Here is a 15,868-nt window from a genome sequence, read left to right on the forward strand (position 1 = left end):
ATTTGTGCCTTGGGGAATTTTTAACCTAAGATGGTAGAAATAAGTTTAGGGGGTCTCTCATGCAGGTCCCCACGTCTGTATCCTAGAGTTCAGAGTGGAGAGGGAACCCTGACAGGAACATATAGACAGTCAATGCAAATCCACCTTAGAGGGTTTTTCTGTAGGGGTGTCAGCAAGACTTCTCTCACCTGATGGCCCTTCATATCACATTACATGTATGGGAGTCAAGCAGAGCTAAAGAACACACTTCAAAGAGGTTCCGACAAATAGTCCATCTCAGGAATGCTCTGAAATCCCGTCTTTTCTGTTAAAAATAAAATAAAATAAAGAACTGCCATTAAAACCTTTGCAACCAGCCAAAAGACAAAAGGGGGGTTATACAAATTCTTTGAGTCCAAAAAAGGTACGAGGGCTAAAACACTCCACAAATACGTGAATGGTGAGGCCACTTTCTCTGCAGCCCCCTTTTAAAACATCTATGTTGTGGAGTTAATATGGTCCTCCCAAAGCTAATGAAACTGCCTTATGAGGCACCTTAATCTCATGAGCTAAGTTTTTAACATGGCCATTCATTCTATTGGCAGCAGAGTCTTTGACTTGCAGAGGGGACTTAAACACCCTATGCTAAAGTTTCCATGGATTTGGCGGGGGGGGGGGGGCGAAAGGAAAGGAGACTCTCCTAAATCCCTCTGAAAGGTTGCTAGAGTTTCAACTTAATCACTCTATATCTGCTTCTATGTACCTATCTGGCAAGTGCCTTCTCTATAATTTACTGTGAAAAGGTTTCTAAGTTACCATTTCAAATTCACTAAAGTCTTTACATTTAGATTGGTTTCAGAGTAACAGCCTTGTTAGTCTGTATTCGCAAAAAGAAAAGGAGTACTTGTGGCACCTTAGAGACTAACCAATTTATTTGAGCATGAGCTTTCGTGAGCTACAGCTCACTTCATCGGATATAAATCTCCCCACGGTATTTTCCACTGAATGCATCCGATGAAGTGAGCTGTAGCTCACGAAAGCTCAAGCTGAAATAAATTGGTTAGTCTCTAAGGTGCCACAAGTACTCCTTTTCTTTTTACATTTAGATTGTTCATTGTTACTTATGATCAGAGGTGCTGGAACAAATTTTATAGTGGGGATGCTGAGTACCATTGAACCAAACTGTAAACCCTGAATATGATGGAAACCAGTTCAAGCCAGGGACTGTAGCAGCACCCCCAGCACTCCTAGTTCCATCGCCTATGCTTATGATCCTGGAGCAATAAGTCAAGCACGATCCAAGAGAAGGCCGTCTAACCAGTTGTCTGATTGCACCTCTCTGTTTGATCACACACAGACCTGAACCCCAAGTCATGTTAAGGCATGTTGTCAGCTTCCATAGCCAACCTATCCAGGACATTTTTCTAGAAGTCACATGGATTTCACAATCTCTTTTTACATGGAATCAGCCTTCTAACATATTTCCAAGCTTTGTTTATCAGTGTTACAGATCCATTCCTGAATGAATGACCAACTCTCTTTCAGTTATTTTAGGGAGTAGCCATGCTTTGTTCCCCTATGCCGTTTACTTTTGATAGAGGGTGAGAAATTGGGGAAGAGTGGGACACACAGCCAGTACTCACTCCCTACCACCAAAAAAAGAAAAGGAGTACTTGTGGCACCTTAGAGACTAACCAATTTATTTCAGCATAAGCTTTCGTGAGCTACAGCTCACTTCACTGGATGCATTCAGTGGAAAATACCGTGGGGAGATTTATATACACAGAGAACATGAAACAATGGGTGTTACCATACACACTGTAAAGAGAAGGATCAGGTAAGGTGAGCTATTACCAGCCACCAGTACTTCCAAAAGTAAGGGACCTTCCTTTCCTTTGTTTTCCTCTGCCTTATGGTACAGAGGGGGGAGTGTCCTTTGAGATAGTAGGATTTGGCCTTCATGTAACAGTTAATTACATTTGATTTGACTGAGGGATAAAAGGAAATGACACAATTCTCAAAAGACCCAGAGCGTGTAAAAGGGAATCAGTTTGGTCAAAATGTAGGGTGCTGGGTCCAAAGGGGAATACTCTGTTAAATTGCCAGGTGTCTGAGAATTTGATCTGCTGTCATGTATTTCTCTTTTACTGATGAACACTTTTCACAGGTCACTAACAGGAGGAATGTCCGAAAGACTTTGAGCAGTTCTCTTTGTAAATTAACATAATTAAATGCACATTATGCTTTCTTCATGCACGCTTTCTTTTTTTAACCCTATCAAATAATAAATGATCCATTCTTTTAGTTTTCCCAGTTGTCTGTATTTGAGGGAGCTTCTCTTTCTCCTGTTGCATACACTGTTGTTAATTGTATGCACCAGGAAAGACTGTATCCCCTAGGGGTTTTATTCCCTTAGGCAGCAGAACTGGTCAGGCTCAGCAGTACTTATGCAGAGAGCACTTCAGAGAGACCTGCTGTCCTGAACTTCAGTTTGTTTGTGTCTAATTAAGATATGAAGGGGAACAGACACATTAATTTGCCCACAGTGTGGGGTGGACTAGAATAAAAAGAGAAGGTGCTATAGGTTCTAACTAGCAGCTTATTAAAAATCACATTATTGGAGGGGGGATCTCCTGGGGGTGGTTGTTTCAGGGCCTTAGTTTCATGCTATTCCTGAAATGTAGCTCTTCTAGCACAGAATGTATTTTAACAAAAATATCCAGAGATCTTATGGTAAATATTAAAACATAAATGAATAAAAGCTTTGGAAGGCATGTAAGCTCTCAAGCTTCGTGACATAAGTCAACCTCTAGCTATTGGTGGCTATGAGGAAATTTCCCCTGGGAGCATATGCCGCCTATTGCAGAATTTCTTCCTCTGAAGCCGGCTACTGTGAGAGAAAAAATGTTGGACTCAGACCTCGGATAAAGTATAGAAGTTTTGATGTTCCTAGTCAACTCCTGCAGTTTGCTGCATTCTGTATAATCTCATCTTGTATTTACAATTTACCTTGTTTTTAGAAGTTTTAATGCTTTCAGAGATTGTTACCTGTCTGAAAGGACAATTGCAGTAGTAACATTACCAAAGGAGAAAAAGACTTCGTTTTTATCTCTATCTAATGCTGAGCAGTCCTTATTTATGTGATTTTGGTGAGGGGGGGTGGTATCTTCTTTCTGGAGAAGACAGGTAGACAGCTCCTATTGAGGTGAACGGATCAGTAGAGCCAGTCAGTTCCTCTGGAGATAATAAAGGTGAAAACTGGCTCCTTGTACTTCCTACTGTGGGGAGACTTGAAGACAGTCTGCTACTGGGGAATCCTGTCATCATGTTTTTTGGTCTTCTTGAGAGTGCCCATGTCAATGATTACATTAGATGTCGTCTACCCTCCAATGTGTGCCGATGTCCTCTGAAGAGAGCATTTGCTGAAACCTAGCTTGGGATCTAATCTATCTAAACACTGGACAGATGAGGATAAGTTAAACTAATGTGTAACAGATCAACCTTGACCAATATACTGGGCCTTCAGAAAATTCAGAAGCATTAGTTGTTCAATCCAAAAAATATCCATTCTGCTTAATGACATGAATGAGGGCATGATGAGGAGCAGACTACTCTCTTAGATGCCATTGTTAAGAACGTGTATTCCTGACTGTTCGTCTGTGGAGATGTCTCTGGGTATCTTGAAACCAAACCACAATTCGTACTCCTCTTTTATGTTGGCCTGTAGTGACTTTGCCCAGGACAAGTTTCTTCTTGTTGGTATTTGGCCAATGGTACATCCTTTCTGCATGTTAAAACATAGGCTACTGGGACAGTGTTTTTTTTCAAGATGAATCTGCCTCTGACTTCAGAATCCAGTGCATATGACAGCAACCATATGGTGTAATGAGAACAGCTTACCAGGGAACAGTGCAGGAGAATGGAGAAACCTAAGGAATGCTGAGATAAGCATAACACAAATAGTTCTTCTGCTTGAAGGAATAGGAATTTGCATGGTGTTTCACTCTGGATTAAGGCCACAGCTGTTTATTGGAGGACCCCTGGAAAGGAAATATCAGAAAATACACAAGGTATGGTAAAATGGACTTGTAACATGATGCAACTATAACATGCTGCACCTAATTTTCTGTGATAATGTTTCTAAACTGTTTTTGTTTTTACTAGTGAGATCCTGAGGGCCATTCAGACATTAGAGGATGAACATGATGAGCCAAGTAGCATCTGGGTTTTTGATATAGGAGTTGGGATTGGAATTACAACAGTAAAAGAAACAGCAAACTCTTCTGCAGAAATGGCTGGAGTTGTGCCAAGCCAAGGTAACATACACTGAGGAACAGAAGGAATATGTATTCTTTGTTTATGGTTCAATAGACAACTACAGTGATGTCAAGTGTCTACTAAATTTTTTCTCTTGCAGGTATTGCCTTTTAACTTGAAGGAGTCAATGTGCATCACACTCTGGGGAGAAAGAAGGGCTTGCACATCCAAGAACTTTGAAAATACAAATCCAAGTGTGATTTGCATGGTCGGTATCTTCTGCAGGCAATGACCCAAAACACGCCACAGCAGGGCTCATAGAAGAATAAGGTGCTAACCTAGTGAAGACTCCCATAGAGTTAATAATATCATACATTAAACACTTTTCCAATCGAGGAAATATACAATACCTGTGTTCAGAATTGTATGATGATAGTAAATTATATGTTTTTCTCTAACAGATCAGAAGACTATAACCTCATGGAACTGGTGTAGAATAACTTGAGACACCACCTGCAGACACACATGAAACCATTAAGTAACGTTGGGCTTGTATTGCAAATAATGGCAACATAAATTCAGACTCTGGAATTTATTGATTACCTGGATAGTTCTCCCGGTAATGACTAGAGTGGAAAACAGGAAACTGTCAGGGTCTGGTAAAGGAAGCAATTTCCTGCAGATAGTTGTTAGCAGAACAAGTGCTCTTGATTTTCAGAGAGAGCTAGATGATGGGTTGGTATTCTTTATAAGTCAGAAGCTGCTAAGTTCCCAAGTTGTGGAGACTCAGTTAAAGGGAATGGACTCAGGAGGCTGAACTGCACATAGCTGCTATTAGTGTTACAATGAGCCAATGAAAGTGCCATAGATTTAATAGAGTTCAGCCGTTAAAATGAGCAGGCAGCATGTTGCATTCCATTAGAAGCCTGGTTCTTGTGTTCTTTCTTGGGCACAGCTTCCATGAATCCCCTCGTGGTATTCACAATTGCATCTGCCCTTGGATATGTGACCAACCTATAGCTCTGCAATGATAATGAAATTAAAAAAACAGCAGGAGCACTAGGCAGGCAGAGTGGGTCGGGGAAGAAGGGGTGCCCATTTTTCCAGGGGCTCCCAATTGGCCGGGGCCCCTCTACATGGGCCCCATTGGCCCTGTAGCTAATCCACCACTGCTGCTGTTTTGGCCATGGTTTTCTTTTGGATTCTGAGTTTGTTTGAATCCATAATTCAAAGCAAAATTTGGTATGAGGATTGCAAAGACCTAGACACTGTGATAGAAGGAAATAGTTTTACAAACTCCTGCAAAGCAAAACTGTTGAGCTGTGCACTTCTCCAGTCTAGAGAGCGGAAACATTAGTACAGTAGTACTTTGAGATGGGGAATCACAACCTCTGGTGCCAATATGTTAAGACTTTCAAATCCTTTCTCCTTGCAAAAAGAAGGTCTGTCTTTTCCTCCTCTTTCTTCTCCCCTTCCTTGTTAGTAGTGCTTTCTCTTCTTAAAGAAACTGAAACCTGTGGAGGTCAACCCAATGGGAGAGTGAGCAGCTTGAGACCCTTTAAGAAGTGATAATGCTTTAGAAGATGCGTTTTCAAGGTCTCAAGTTTATTTTCTTCCAGAAATGTTCTCTATGCTGAGCCTACCTCTTGTCTATTAAATGAGTGCTCTGAAATCCCATTAAGGTCTAAGATCATTTGAGTTGTACTTGATCAACAACTGTTTCTACTGACTTGCAAACTCCCTGCTAAACTAATCTATTTTCAAGGTCATGTCTACAAACCTTCATCTAGCCAGCTCCCCATCCACAGTGGAAAACAAATGATTTTGTCAATTTCATTTATCTGCTATAGCAACACTAAAATAGTGATTATTTGTTACTTTTCTGTGTTCTTTGCAAGTACATTCCTCCCCTATTTACTCTTTATATGTAACCTTCCTCCCCTATTCCCTCCATGCTTGGGGCCCAGTGCAACCAGCCCACCTTTGTTTTCATTATATTGTATTGGGAGAAGTTCCTCCTTTCTATAATACAAATGAATGAGATTCGTCATTATTTTTAAAGAAGGAAAACGGAGGTAATAAATATAGGGATAACATTGGCCAGTCTATCAATATCCTCAAGGAAAAGAGACCAAGTCACATGCAGCCAGTGGTAGATAGTTCATCCAGTTCTCAAGCCTATTGTTGTTGGCTTAGTAAAGACTTTATTTATCATGAGCTTGAATAGACTTATTCTGGCAGGTTTTTGGTTTTTTTTAAGTGATGTTGCTCACCAGTCAGTCAGTTTCCTCAACTCTGATCAATTCGATTGTAACTAGTGAAAGGAATGTTACATTTTTAGGGAGTAAGCATTTTAAATAGAATTAGCCTCAGGCCCTGTTCAAAATGTAATCTAAATAATGAAAGATTGTTAGCAGAAAATATAGCACTATTAAATTATATCAAATAATGAATAACAACCCCAAAGTCATTATCTTTACGAGCCTTGATAATTTCTACTGGGTATGTGACCTGTCTTGTAATCAAGAATATGTGTAATCATCCAGGTAAGTTAATAATTACCAATTGCTTAATGCTGCTAATTATATACATGCATCAGTGGTAAAGTAAATGCACTGCTGTTGTGTGGGTTTTTAGTGCTCCGTCAAAATATGCTTCAAACTTCAGCTTTAAATAATTATTTTTCCCCCATGCAAGGAACAAAGGGTGAAATTTTCAAAAACACAGACATGTTTTAGGAGAAAATTGATTTTTATTGTTAAGTTGCACAGGGACTTTTCAAAACCCCTCCCAAAATGTTTATTTTTCAGCTCTGACAACTATACTTTAGATTAAATAAAACAACAACAAAAATTAAAAAGCCTCTGTCAGAGGGAAAACGCAGTGACACGTCTTTAGTATATTTCTAGCTGCAGGCTCCACACGTGCTGTTCCATGTGACATTTTATTACCATAATGATGTGCAACAAAAGATTTGCAATGGGATAAACTGGTATTTGTCTTTTTTCAGTTGAAACTCCTCATAAGTCTAATTTGAGGATTCATCATCTTGATGTCAGTGTCAGAGGTTTGACCATGTGGTCATTGATCATTCCCCAGGAGAATGGGGCAAAATGTATTTGCAGTGCTGCCCTCTATTTTGTACCAGCTAAAACAATCTGAAACACAGTCGCCGCAGAAGAATACTGAAGCAAAGCGGTAATTTCTTCAGCGGGAACTCTCCAGCACTCCCCGTGATATTGTAGCCAGGCAGTGTATCAGTCTTACCCCAGACCTCTTTGATTCTGGAAAACTTAAAGTGACAAAGTGATGCATGATGTGAAACAGAGCCCTCATTATAATGTCTGTCGTAATTTGTAGTCTGTTCTTAAAGGACTGTGTTTCCCATCCCTTCTAATGAAAACCAGAATCTGACAGTCTGAGTTGCACCACTCTTGCACAAACTGTAAATGCTTGACAGTAACACCGTGATAAATATCAGCATGCGTTGTTATTGTGGTAGCTGCTAACTCTGTTAAAGTTGTGAGTCTATAAGCATTTCCATTTTAACCTGATTTTCATATTCAGGAAGCATGTAGCTTGGTCATTAACATTTATTCTGGACTGACAGCAAGAAAAACAAGAACAGTTGGATTTCACTCGTGCACACTTTCCTGGACTTCACCCTCTCTGTTTTTTTTTGGAAATTATAATTGTAGGATCATAGATTTAATGCCAGAAGGGACCACTATCTCTGTCCGGTCTGACCTCTTGCCATAGACTTTCACCAATCATTCCTTCAGTGGAAGGAATTATTCCTGCATTTTATGCATGATTTAGTACCACTGACTCAGAGGAGAGCAAATTGCATCCCAGTGTACTCTAGGTTGGAGTCACCCTGAGGGGAAGGGAGGTGGTGTCTCTGGGATCTATAGGAGATGTTCCAGTGAAAGCTGCCTGAAAGGGGGTGTGCTGATTAGCATGTCCCTCAGTTGCCTGGTTATGCCTCCTCCACCCACTTTTGAGGCTGTGCTAGCCTTCATTTTAGAGGTGCTTGCAGATAATACATATAAATTCTTTTGCTCCAAACCTTGAGGCCCTGCACCCTTACCATTGAAGGAGCTCAAGTGGGATGGGACTTCTTTTCATGGTCTTCAGTGCCTCTCAGATCTCTGAACAATTATACTACCTACATATACTCCCCTTCCTCTAGTTAATAGCACAGTAACTCCTGCTGGGGAGCTGAAACCAGTTCTGGGAGTTGAACATTCTTCTCTTATCTGGTAATGAGGATCACTACAATTATGCCACTGAGCTCGATAAAAGAAATTGCCTTGGCGAATGTAAGTTCTGTGTGATGCTTCATATTTAATTTGCATCTCTTTAATATTTTCTTAACACCTGAATTGCATAACATTACAGTGACTTATTTGAGTGTGTTCCTGAATCATGAAGGTGAGATCTTGATGACAAAGCCGATACTTTTGAAACAGATGTGGTAAAAACTAAGCTATCAGTGTAAAACTCTTCTCTGTTCTTGCAGAAACTCCACCTATTGCATGAAGGTGTCAATGTCCTTGACAGTGGCTGAGAATGAATCTGGGCTTTGCTACAACAGCCAGATCCGATATTTGGAAAAATCAGAAGTCACGAAAAGAAAGATAATCTCCTGCCCTGATATTGAGGATTATAAAACATCACATCAAGAGCCAGAAGTAGTATGGTACAAGGTAACATGGCTATCTAATTAGCATTTTGTTGAATATATACAGTTACTTTCTTTGTTTTCAGTCTTGCATCCAGTTATGAACTTTTTGTGCGTCAAGTGATGAGTGACTGCTCTGAAGGACCAACCAAAGCCTGACAGTTCTGATGCACAGGGTTTATCTTTATTGGTGCAAAATTATCCAGCCTGGCCAGTGACCGACAGCAGCTCCATATCTGTGAAGGGTCTTCCCTACTTTAGGAACTTAAAAAAACCCTGCTCTAACAACTGGAATACAAGCTCAGATGTTCCACAGCCTCCCCCACCCGCCCCCCCCACCCCCACCACAGCTTCTGCACTGGAGGAACTCTGCCATTTCTGAATATTGCAATCAACCCAGCTGGAGGCAACACTGTTTTACATGCCATCAGCACCACCATGTAGAGTGTGTGTGAGCGCTGTGTATACATAATACATTTTGAGATGCGCTGAGTTTTGACTTGCCAGATGCACAGGTGCATCAGAAAATAACAATTACAAAAAAGTTGTCACTCTATTTTCATTTTTACAAAGTCTTGGATATTCCAATTTACACTGACAAAACATGTACTGTAACTCATATAAAAGCCATGAAAGCTTCCCCCCCCCCACCCCGTTATATGGGCAGATATGTTTAGAGCTGTTTACACATGAAATATGCATATTTAGTAAAGTATGAAATTGTACAGAAAAGAAAGTGTATGGGCAGAAGTCTCATGTCCTACCCATATACCTGCTGAATACCAAAAGACTGAAGAAGGCATTATCATTGTGTAAGTTCACTTTGCAGAAATTATCTGACAGACATAATCCTCAGCAGTTACTCTTAAAACACTCCAGGAAAATGAATGCAAGAAAAGTGCAAACCAAAATCAGTGAGGAATTGTACTGGCCAGAAATGGGAACAGAACTTTCATTTATTTTCTTTTCACACATGTACATGTCTTCTGTGTCCAACACATAGATTATATAGCACCGGCTTTCAGTCTGACAGCTGACTGAGTTGTCACAATGATTAAATTGACCAGAACTGATATTATATTTTGAAGATAACAGTGCAGCCGCAAGACAATCAAAATGGACTTTTAGTCTGCTTTGCTAAGAAAAAGAGACATTACTGGAATAACCTCCTCCGTCGTCCTCCTTATTCATACTTAATGATAAGTGTCCTTTAATAAATGTGCTAACAAATGCAGATTGGATAGCAGGATCTTCACTTCTTAGACCCCACATACATCATCTGTAACAGACCTAAAAAAAGTCAGAAGGGTTCAGTCACTGGGGATTCCAATGTTAATGTCGTATTATGCGTGATATATGTAGGGCAGGTTATGCCTTCAAACCCATTTGTGGCAGAGGTTGTTGAAAAACACTCCAAAGAGAATTATGGCACTAGCTGGCATAGACATTCTCTTTTCTCACTCTAGTCTAAAGAAAGGTTGAGGGCCAGAGTCTAGAGAAGACTTGTGTCTCTGCTACATCCCTTTGATTTCAGAATATTTTTATTCCTATTTATTATTTGTACTACGGCAGCACCTAGGCGCTCCAGTCATAGACCAGGTGCCCTTTGTGCTAAACGTTGTACAAGCACATAACAAAAAGATAGCCCCTGCTCCAAAGAGCTTATAGAATTTAGCCCATAATCTCTACGCCCTCTGCATCTCCACTGAAGTCAATAGAATTGTGGTGACTTGTATCACTTGAGGGCCTGACCTGAAGTTTCTAAAGAGGGTGTGTGATTTCAGACTTAGAGAGAGATTGAAAGGATCAAGCCAGTTAACATACAAGGCTGGACTCACTATGGAGATATAAGAAAAGGAGTACTTGTGGCACCTTAGAGACTAACAAAATTGGTTAGTCTCTAAGGTGCCACAAGTCCTCCTTTTCTTTTTGCGAATACAGACTAACACGGCTGCTACTCTGAAACCTGTCATTATGGAGATATAGATACACACATACTATCAATCACCTTCTCACCTGCCTTAGATCCAGGTAGGGCAAAGGCCACTGTGCTGAATACTTTGCCCATACTCATGATACACCTGGACAGTGAATGTTTTCCAAAATATGAAGATGATAGTCAAAGCCAAGGTGTTCCCCCAGGATTCTTCCCCTTCCTTTTGCTTAAGGAGAGCTGGACACAACTCCCACCAGAAAAGCTTGTGATCATGATAGAACCTTCCAGTGACTGTTGTCCCTTGAAGGTCAGGGAATTTGGGCTTGTGGGCACTGGTCTACTGTGAGACAGCAGATCCAATGCTACAAGCTTGCCATGAGCAGACTTCTCATTGACCTCAGTAGGAGGTCTACATGTGGAGGGATTACAGAATTGGGTGCATTAATAGTAACAAGCTACCTAATGCAATTTGAGCGTGTCCTTAATAGAATTAAGCATGACTATATTTCTACACCCAAACTCTCTAGGAAAAATACTAACAAAATTATTATTATTAAAAGTGTAAGTTTCATTTATAGCAGAAATTATACTAATGAAATGCCTGTTTTAAAGAATTACACATTAATGTCAATGTGACTTTCTTTCCAAAGCACCATCAGGCCTAAATAACTGTTTTGACAACATGAATAAAGGATTTTTTTAGATAAATGCAGGTGTCAAGACATGATTGAATGAACAAGACTTAAGAATAGAATTACTCTCATGGAAAAATAAACTGGAGGAGAAAAAAAGATGTATCTAGAAAGAAGAGCCCTAACCCCTTCTTGCCTCCCCACCACCTCCTTGCTATGACTGTGTTGAAGAAATAGCTATGAAAACAATTAGAATGACAGGTGAAGGACAGGTAATAGTTATACGAGTCTGCAAAAACAGAGTCGTTGAGGTGCTACCACTTAAAAATTTCAGGGAAGAAGAGAGAAGCACAATAATGAACAGCCTAGTTATTGAAGTGACTCTGAGGGCCAAAGACTCGTGAGAGAAATGTGCAAATAAAGGGAAGAGTTAAAATTACCCCATCAAGACAAACCAGAAAAAGAATGTGACCTGATTTAAATAAGAAATAATCGTACACTTGGGGACTGATTATTAAAGGGAGTTAGCATCTGTCTGACAGGGGATCTAGTTTAATTTCCTCCAGAATATAAAGACTACTTTTTTGGGGGTGGTGGTTTTAAAATGCATATTTTTGTGATTTCTACTTTCTGCCTTTCTGCTCTTGTGTCAGTCCCGTACAGTGAACCAATCCATATAAAATGAATCCGGACAGACTAAAAGCCAGAACTTTCCATTCAGAGTTGGAAATGCTGGGTAGCAGATGGAAGAAGTAATGTAAATGAGCTAAAATTTGGGGGAGTTGTAAATCATTTTAAAATAGGAAATGTTTTGAAGTAAACAAGGAGATAAACAGTGTTGAATAATTAATAAGTGAGTGTTACAAACTTCTCTGCTCAGTGCAATTCTGAATAGACAACCGGGACAGACACATACATTGTTTCCTCTACCTCATTAATCATTACAGTAGGATGATGTGACCCTCTTTATTAGAAGTACATAATATGTGAAGCAACATCCTGCCAAAGAAAAGTGATTTGTTTTGTTTGTCTTGTTCGCTCTGGTATTTTTCAAAAAAGAAAAACAAAAATCTTACCCTGGAAGCTGTTATGAGACATGGGACTTTTACTGCTACATTACAGAAAAGATGCAAAGCAGTTACCTACTGAAACACACTTACCGGTGCATTCTGGGAATTGTAGTCCTTTTTAACCAGAGATGGATAGACCTGGATCATGTTCTTTGGACCAGATTCATGTTCTGTCACCCGAGGACAGAGGGTCTGTTCAAATTTGGGGCACCTTTAAACAGGGCTAAAAATCTAATGTCACTCAGAAAGGTATCTATATAAAAATGGCACTTTCTTGCTCATCAGAGCCGTTCTCTGCATGCAGATAGGGAGCTGGATTTAGTTCCTTTTCCTGCATTATCAACTATTAACTAAATTCCAAGAGCAGGGCTGAATTTCATTTAATTCACACCTGTGCAACCCCACTGGAGACCACTGAGTTGCACTAGTGTCAACCAAGAATGTAATGGGGTTGCCCAAGTGTCAGTAGGAGCAAAATTTGGATAGGACAATGGGACCGCACAGGATCTGTCCTGTTAAGGGTAAAATTTCATCCTCAGTCTTTGCTATTAATGATGCCTGAAAAGCAGAGGGTTTCAGAATCTAGTATGAGTTTGTAAGGCTGGAAGTTAGATAATCCACCTTTCTACTTGTGTATTGATTACATTTTATTTGGAAATTGAGACACACAAAACATGGAACTGTCATGATTTCTCAAGCGGAAAAGAAGCACCACCAATGTCACTCTGTTCTGTGTTAACTGTATTTTATTATTATTATTATTGTCAGAGCCAAACCATAACACAACTTGATTAAAATTTTAGCTCAAATCCTGGGCTGTCCTCTCACTGCTTTTTGCCACACCGCTGACATAAAGGGCCCTAAAGCTGGCATAGATGGCCACCAAAGTCCAGGGAGTTTGTCCATTGTCATAGAGTTGGTATAATGTCTCCTACTCAATCCCATCTCCCTCCTGTTGGTTTAAGGCTCATGACCTAGAAGGGACCCAGACTTTACTGTCTCCCAGCAATCCCCAGGTGGCATATTGGCTCCTTGAGTGCAGTAGTAGATGACACAAGTTACAGTAGCCCTCAAGCTGCTCTAACTTACTCTGGGGGACTGGTTCAGGCCCAGAATTAGAGTAGACAAAGGTGGCTTAAAGTCACTTTTTCGCACCCTCCTGAGTTGCTTTGTGTGCTCCATGGCTACCGAACTGGGTGTTCAGATTGAGTTGGCAACTCTGGAAGCCACGGAACAAAAACAACCCATCATTTTGTTTGCAGACTGAGCGGAGTGGATATTAAAGTCCATGAGAGATGAACAAACATATCACCCTGATGCACCTCTTTATAGAGGCACTTATCAGACTATGTCCACATGTTAGCACTGATTATTCCAAGGTGTATTAAATGATCAACAGCACTAAGTACTGTCAAATTTAGCTAGCTGGAATGATACAGTACTTCAGCCTGGAAGTGGATCAAGCACCAGATATTGCGATGCCTAGCATTTACTGGATCACACATACAGTACCAGACCCGATGTAAAGACTTCAGAATCACTACAAATCTTCCTACCAGGACAACAATTAAAAATATGGACATACGGCCCAGTCCGGCCAAATGACAACTGGTGAGGGGTGAAGTCAATGGGACCTGTAGATCATCAATACCTCCAAGGAGGTGAAGTGAGAACTGTATCATCCAATTTCAGGCACAGAATATTTAAACACTGTTTTAGGCCTCATTGTATCCTTCCAAATGTTTACAACAATGACAGGTCTGACACGTTATAGTGCAAACAAAGCATTTGAAGCAACCTTTCTAGGGTCTTATCACTGTCATATTTGAACACCTACTAATCATTAATGGATTTTGTCCTCCCAACCCTCCTGTGAGGTAGGAGGTACTATCCCCATTTATTGCTGTTGTACTGAGGCAAAGGGTAGATTAAGTGAAAGTGTCTCAGGAAATCTGGGGCTGAGCCAGGGCTTGAACCCAGGTCTCATGAGTCCTACTCTAGGGTCCGCTGGACCATCCTTCTACCTAATCAGGAACTGCTATGAGTTTTTGTGCCACTGTAAATGCACCAGCCACATGGATTTTTTTCTTCAAATTTTCTTCTTGTTTTTTAAGTACATCTACACTGAGCCCTTATGTGTTAAGATTCAGGCTGGAGCCAAATTTCACAGGATATAAATACACGAACAAGGATGTATATTTAGGAAAATACTAATGTATCTTTAACTAAAACAATGGTTTATGATGAAAAAGTAGAGAGTTTTTTTTCTACTTGGCCCTGGGTAGATGATGTCTAAAACACTGCACATGTAGTTCAGTGAGCATTAATTATTGTAGCTTGTTATATACATGTCTGTTAAATTTTAAACAAAAATGACTTCAGATAAACCCTAGTTTTTCAAGTGGTGAATATTCAAGTCTCCATGCTGTCTCGAAATCATATCTGATCCTGTATCCGATATCCATACTTAAAATTAAATTGATTTTTTTTAAGAAACCTCAGTTTTGCCAAGGTATTTCCACTGAGATTTGTGTGAGGTACGTGTTTACTTGTCCAGTCAGACTGGTGCTTTACCGTACCAGCTGGTTAATTTAGGCATCTGATGTTTCTGTGCAGGAATGTAAGCCAAAAATGTGGAGAAGCATCGTAATTCAGAAAGGAAATACTCTTTTAATACAAGAAGTCCAGGAAGAAGATGGAGGAAATTATACTTGTGAACTAAAGTTTGAAGGCAAGCTAATACGAAGAACAACTCAGTTAAAGGTTACAGGTAAGAAACTTCTTGCATAACGTGAGTTCTCAAATGCAGGGAAGATGGCTTCACACAGCAACTGAAGTATGGGTTGAACCCAAGCAACCCTAAATGGGAAATGCAGATCAGGCCCCAGTTGTTTAAAGATAAAAAGGCACAAAAAGGGCCAAAACAAAAACCTAGATCCTGGCACCCCAAAACTTCGGAGGAGTTCAGGCCCAGATCTGGACTGTGTGACTTGGGCCCTTCTCTAATGGTGAATAGGAGGAATATTGGCTGCAAATGCAAATAAAATAATTAGCAGTCATTAAGATGTTGCTCCAGAGAAAGAGGCAGTAGAAACAGTCAGCATAAGTAACTGCTTTATGGTTCAGAGTACACAATTGTTCCATGCCTTTTATCTTCTGATTCATTTCTGGTCATCAGATTCTCTGTTGGAGGTCTGGTCTTCAGTAAGGACTTCAGGACACCTATTCTGAGAATAAAATTAAAAAGCAATATTATAATAGAAAGCTTTCACTAAGTAGTGTCCATTTATTATGCCATGCATGTGTGTTC

At 40.2% G+C, this 15,868-nt stretch overlaps 1 protein-coding gene across 1 annotated transcript in view; it reads left to right on the forward strand.

Annotated features, from left to right (window-relative positions):
• IL1RAPL2 (interleukin 1 receptor accessory protein like 2) overlaps nt 1-15,868 on the forward strand; it is a 529,699-nt gene that overhangs the window by 274,681 nt on the left and 239,150 nt on the right. The window contains exons 3-4 of the mRNA XM_077826986.1: nt 8,759-8,945; nt 15,175-15,328. Coding sequence (XP_077683112.1) covers nt 8,759-8,945; nt 15,175-15,328 — 341 coding nt within the window. The remainder of the gene's footprint in view (nt 1-8,758; nt 8,946-15,174; nt 15,329-15,868) is intronic.

Source organism: Eretmochelys imbricata, chromosome 9 (assembly GCF_965152235.1).
Source record: "Eretmochelys imbricata isolate rEreImb1 chromosome 9, rEreImb1.hap1, whole genome shotgun sequence".
Lineage (NCBI taxonomy): Eukaryota > Metazoa > Chordata > Testudines > Cheloniidae > Eretmochelys > Eretmochelys imbricata.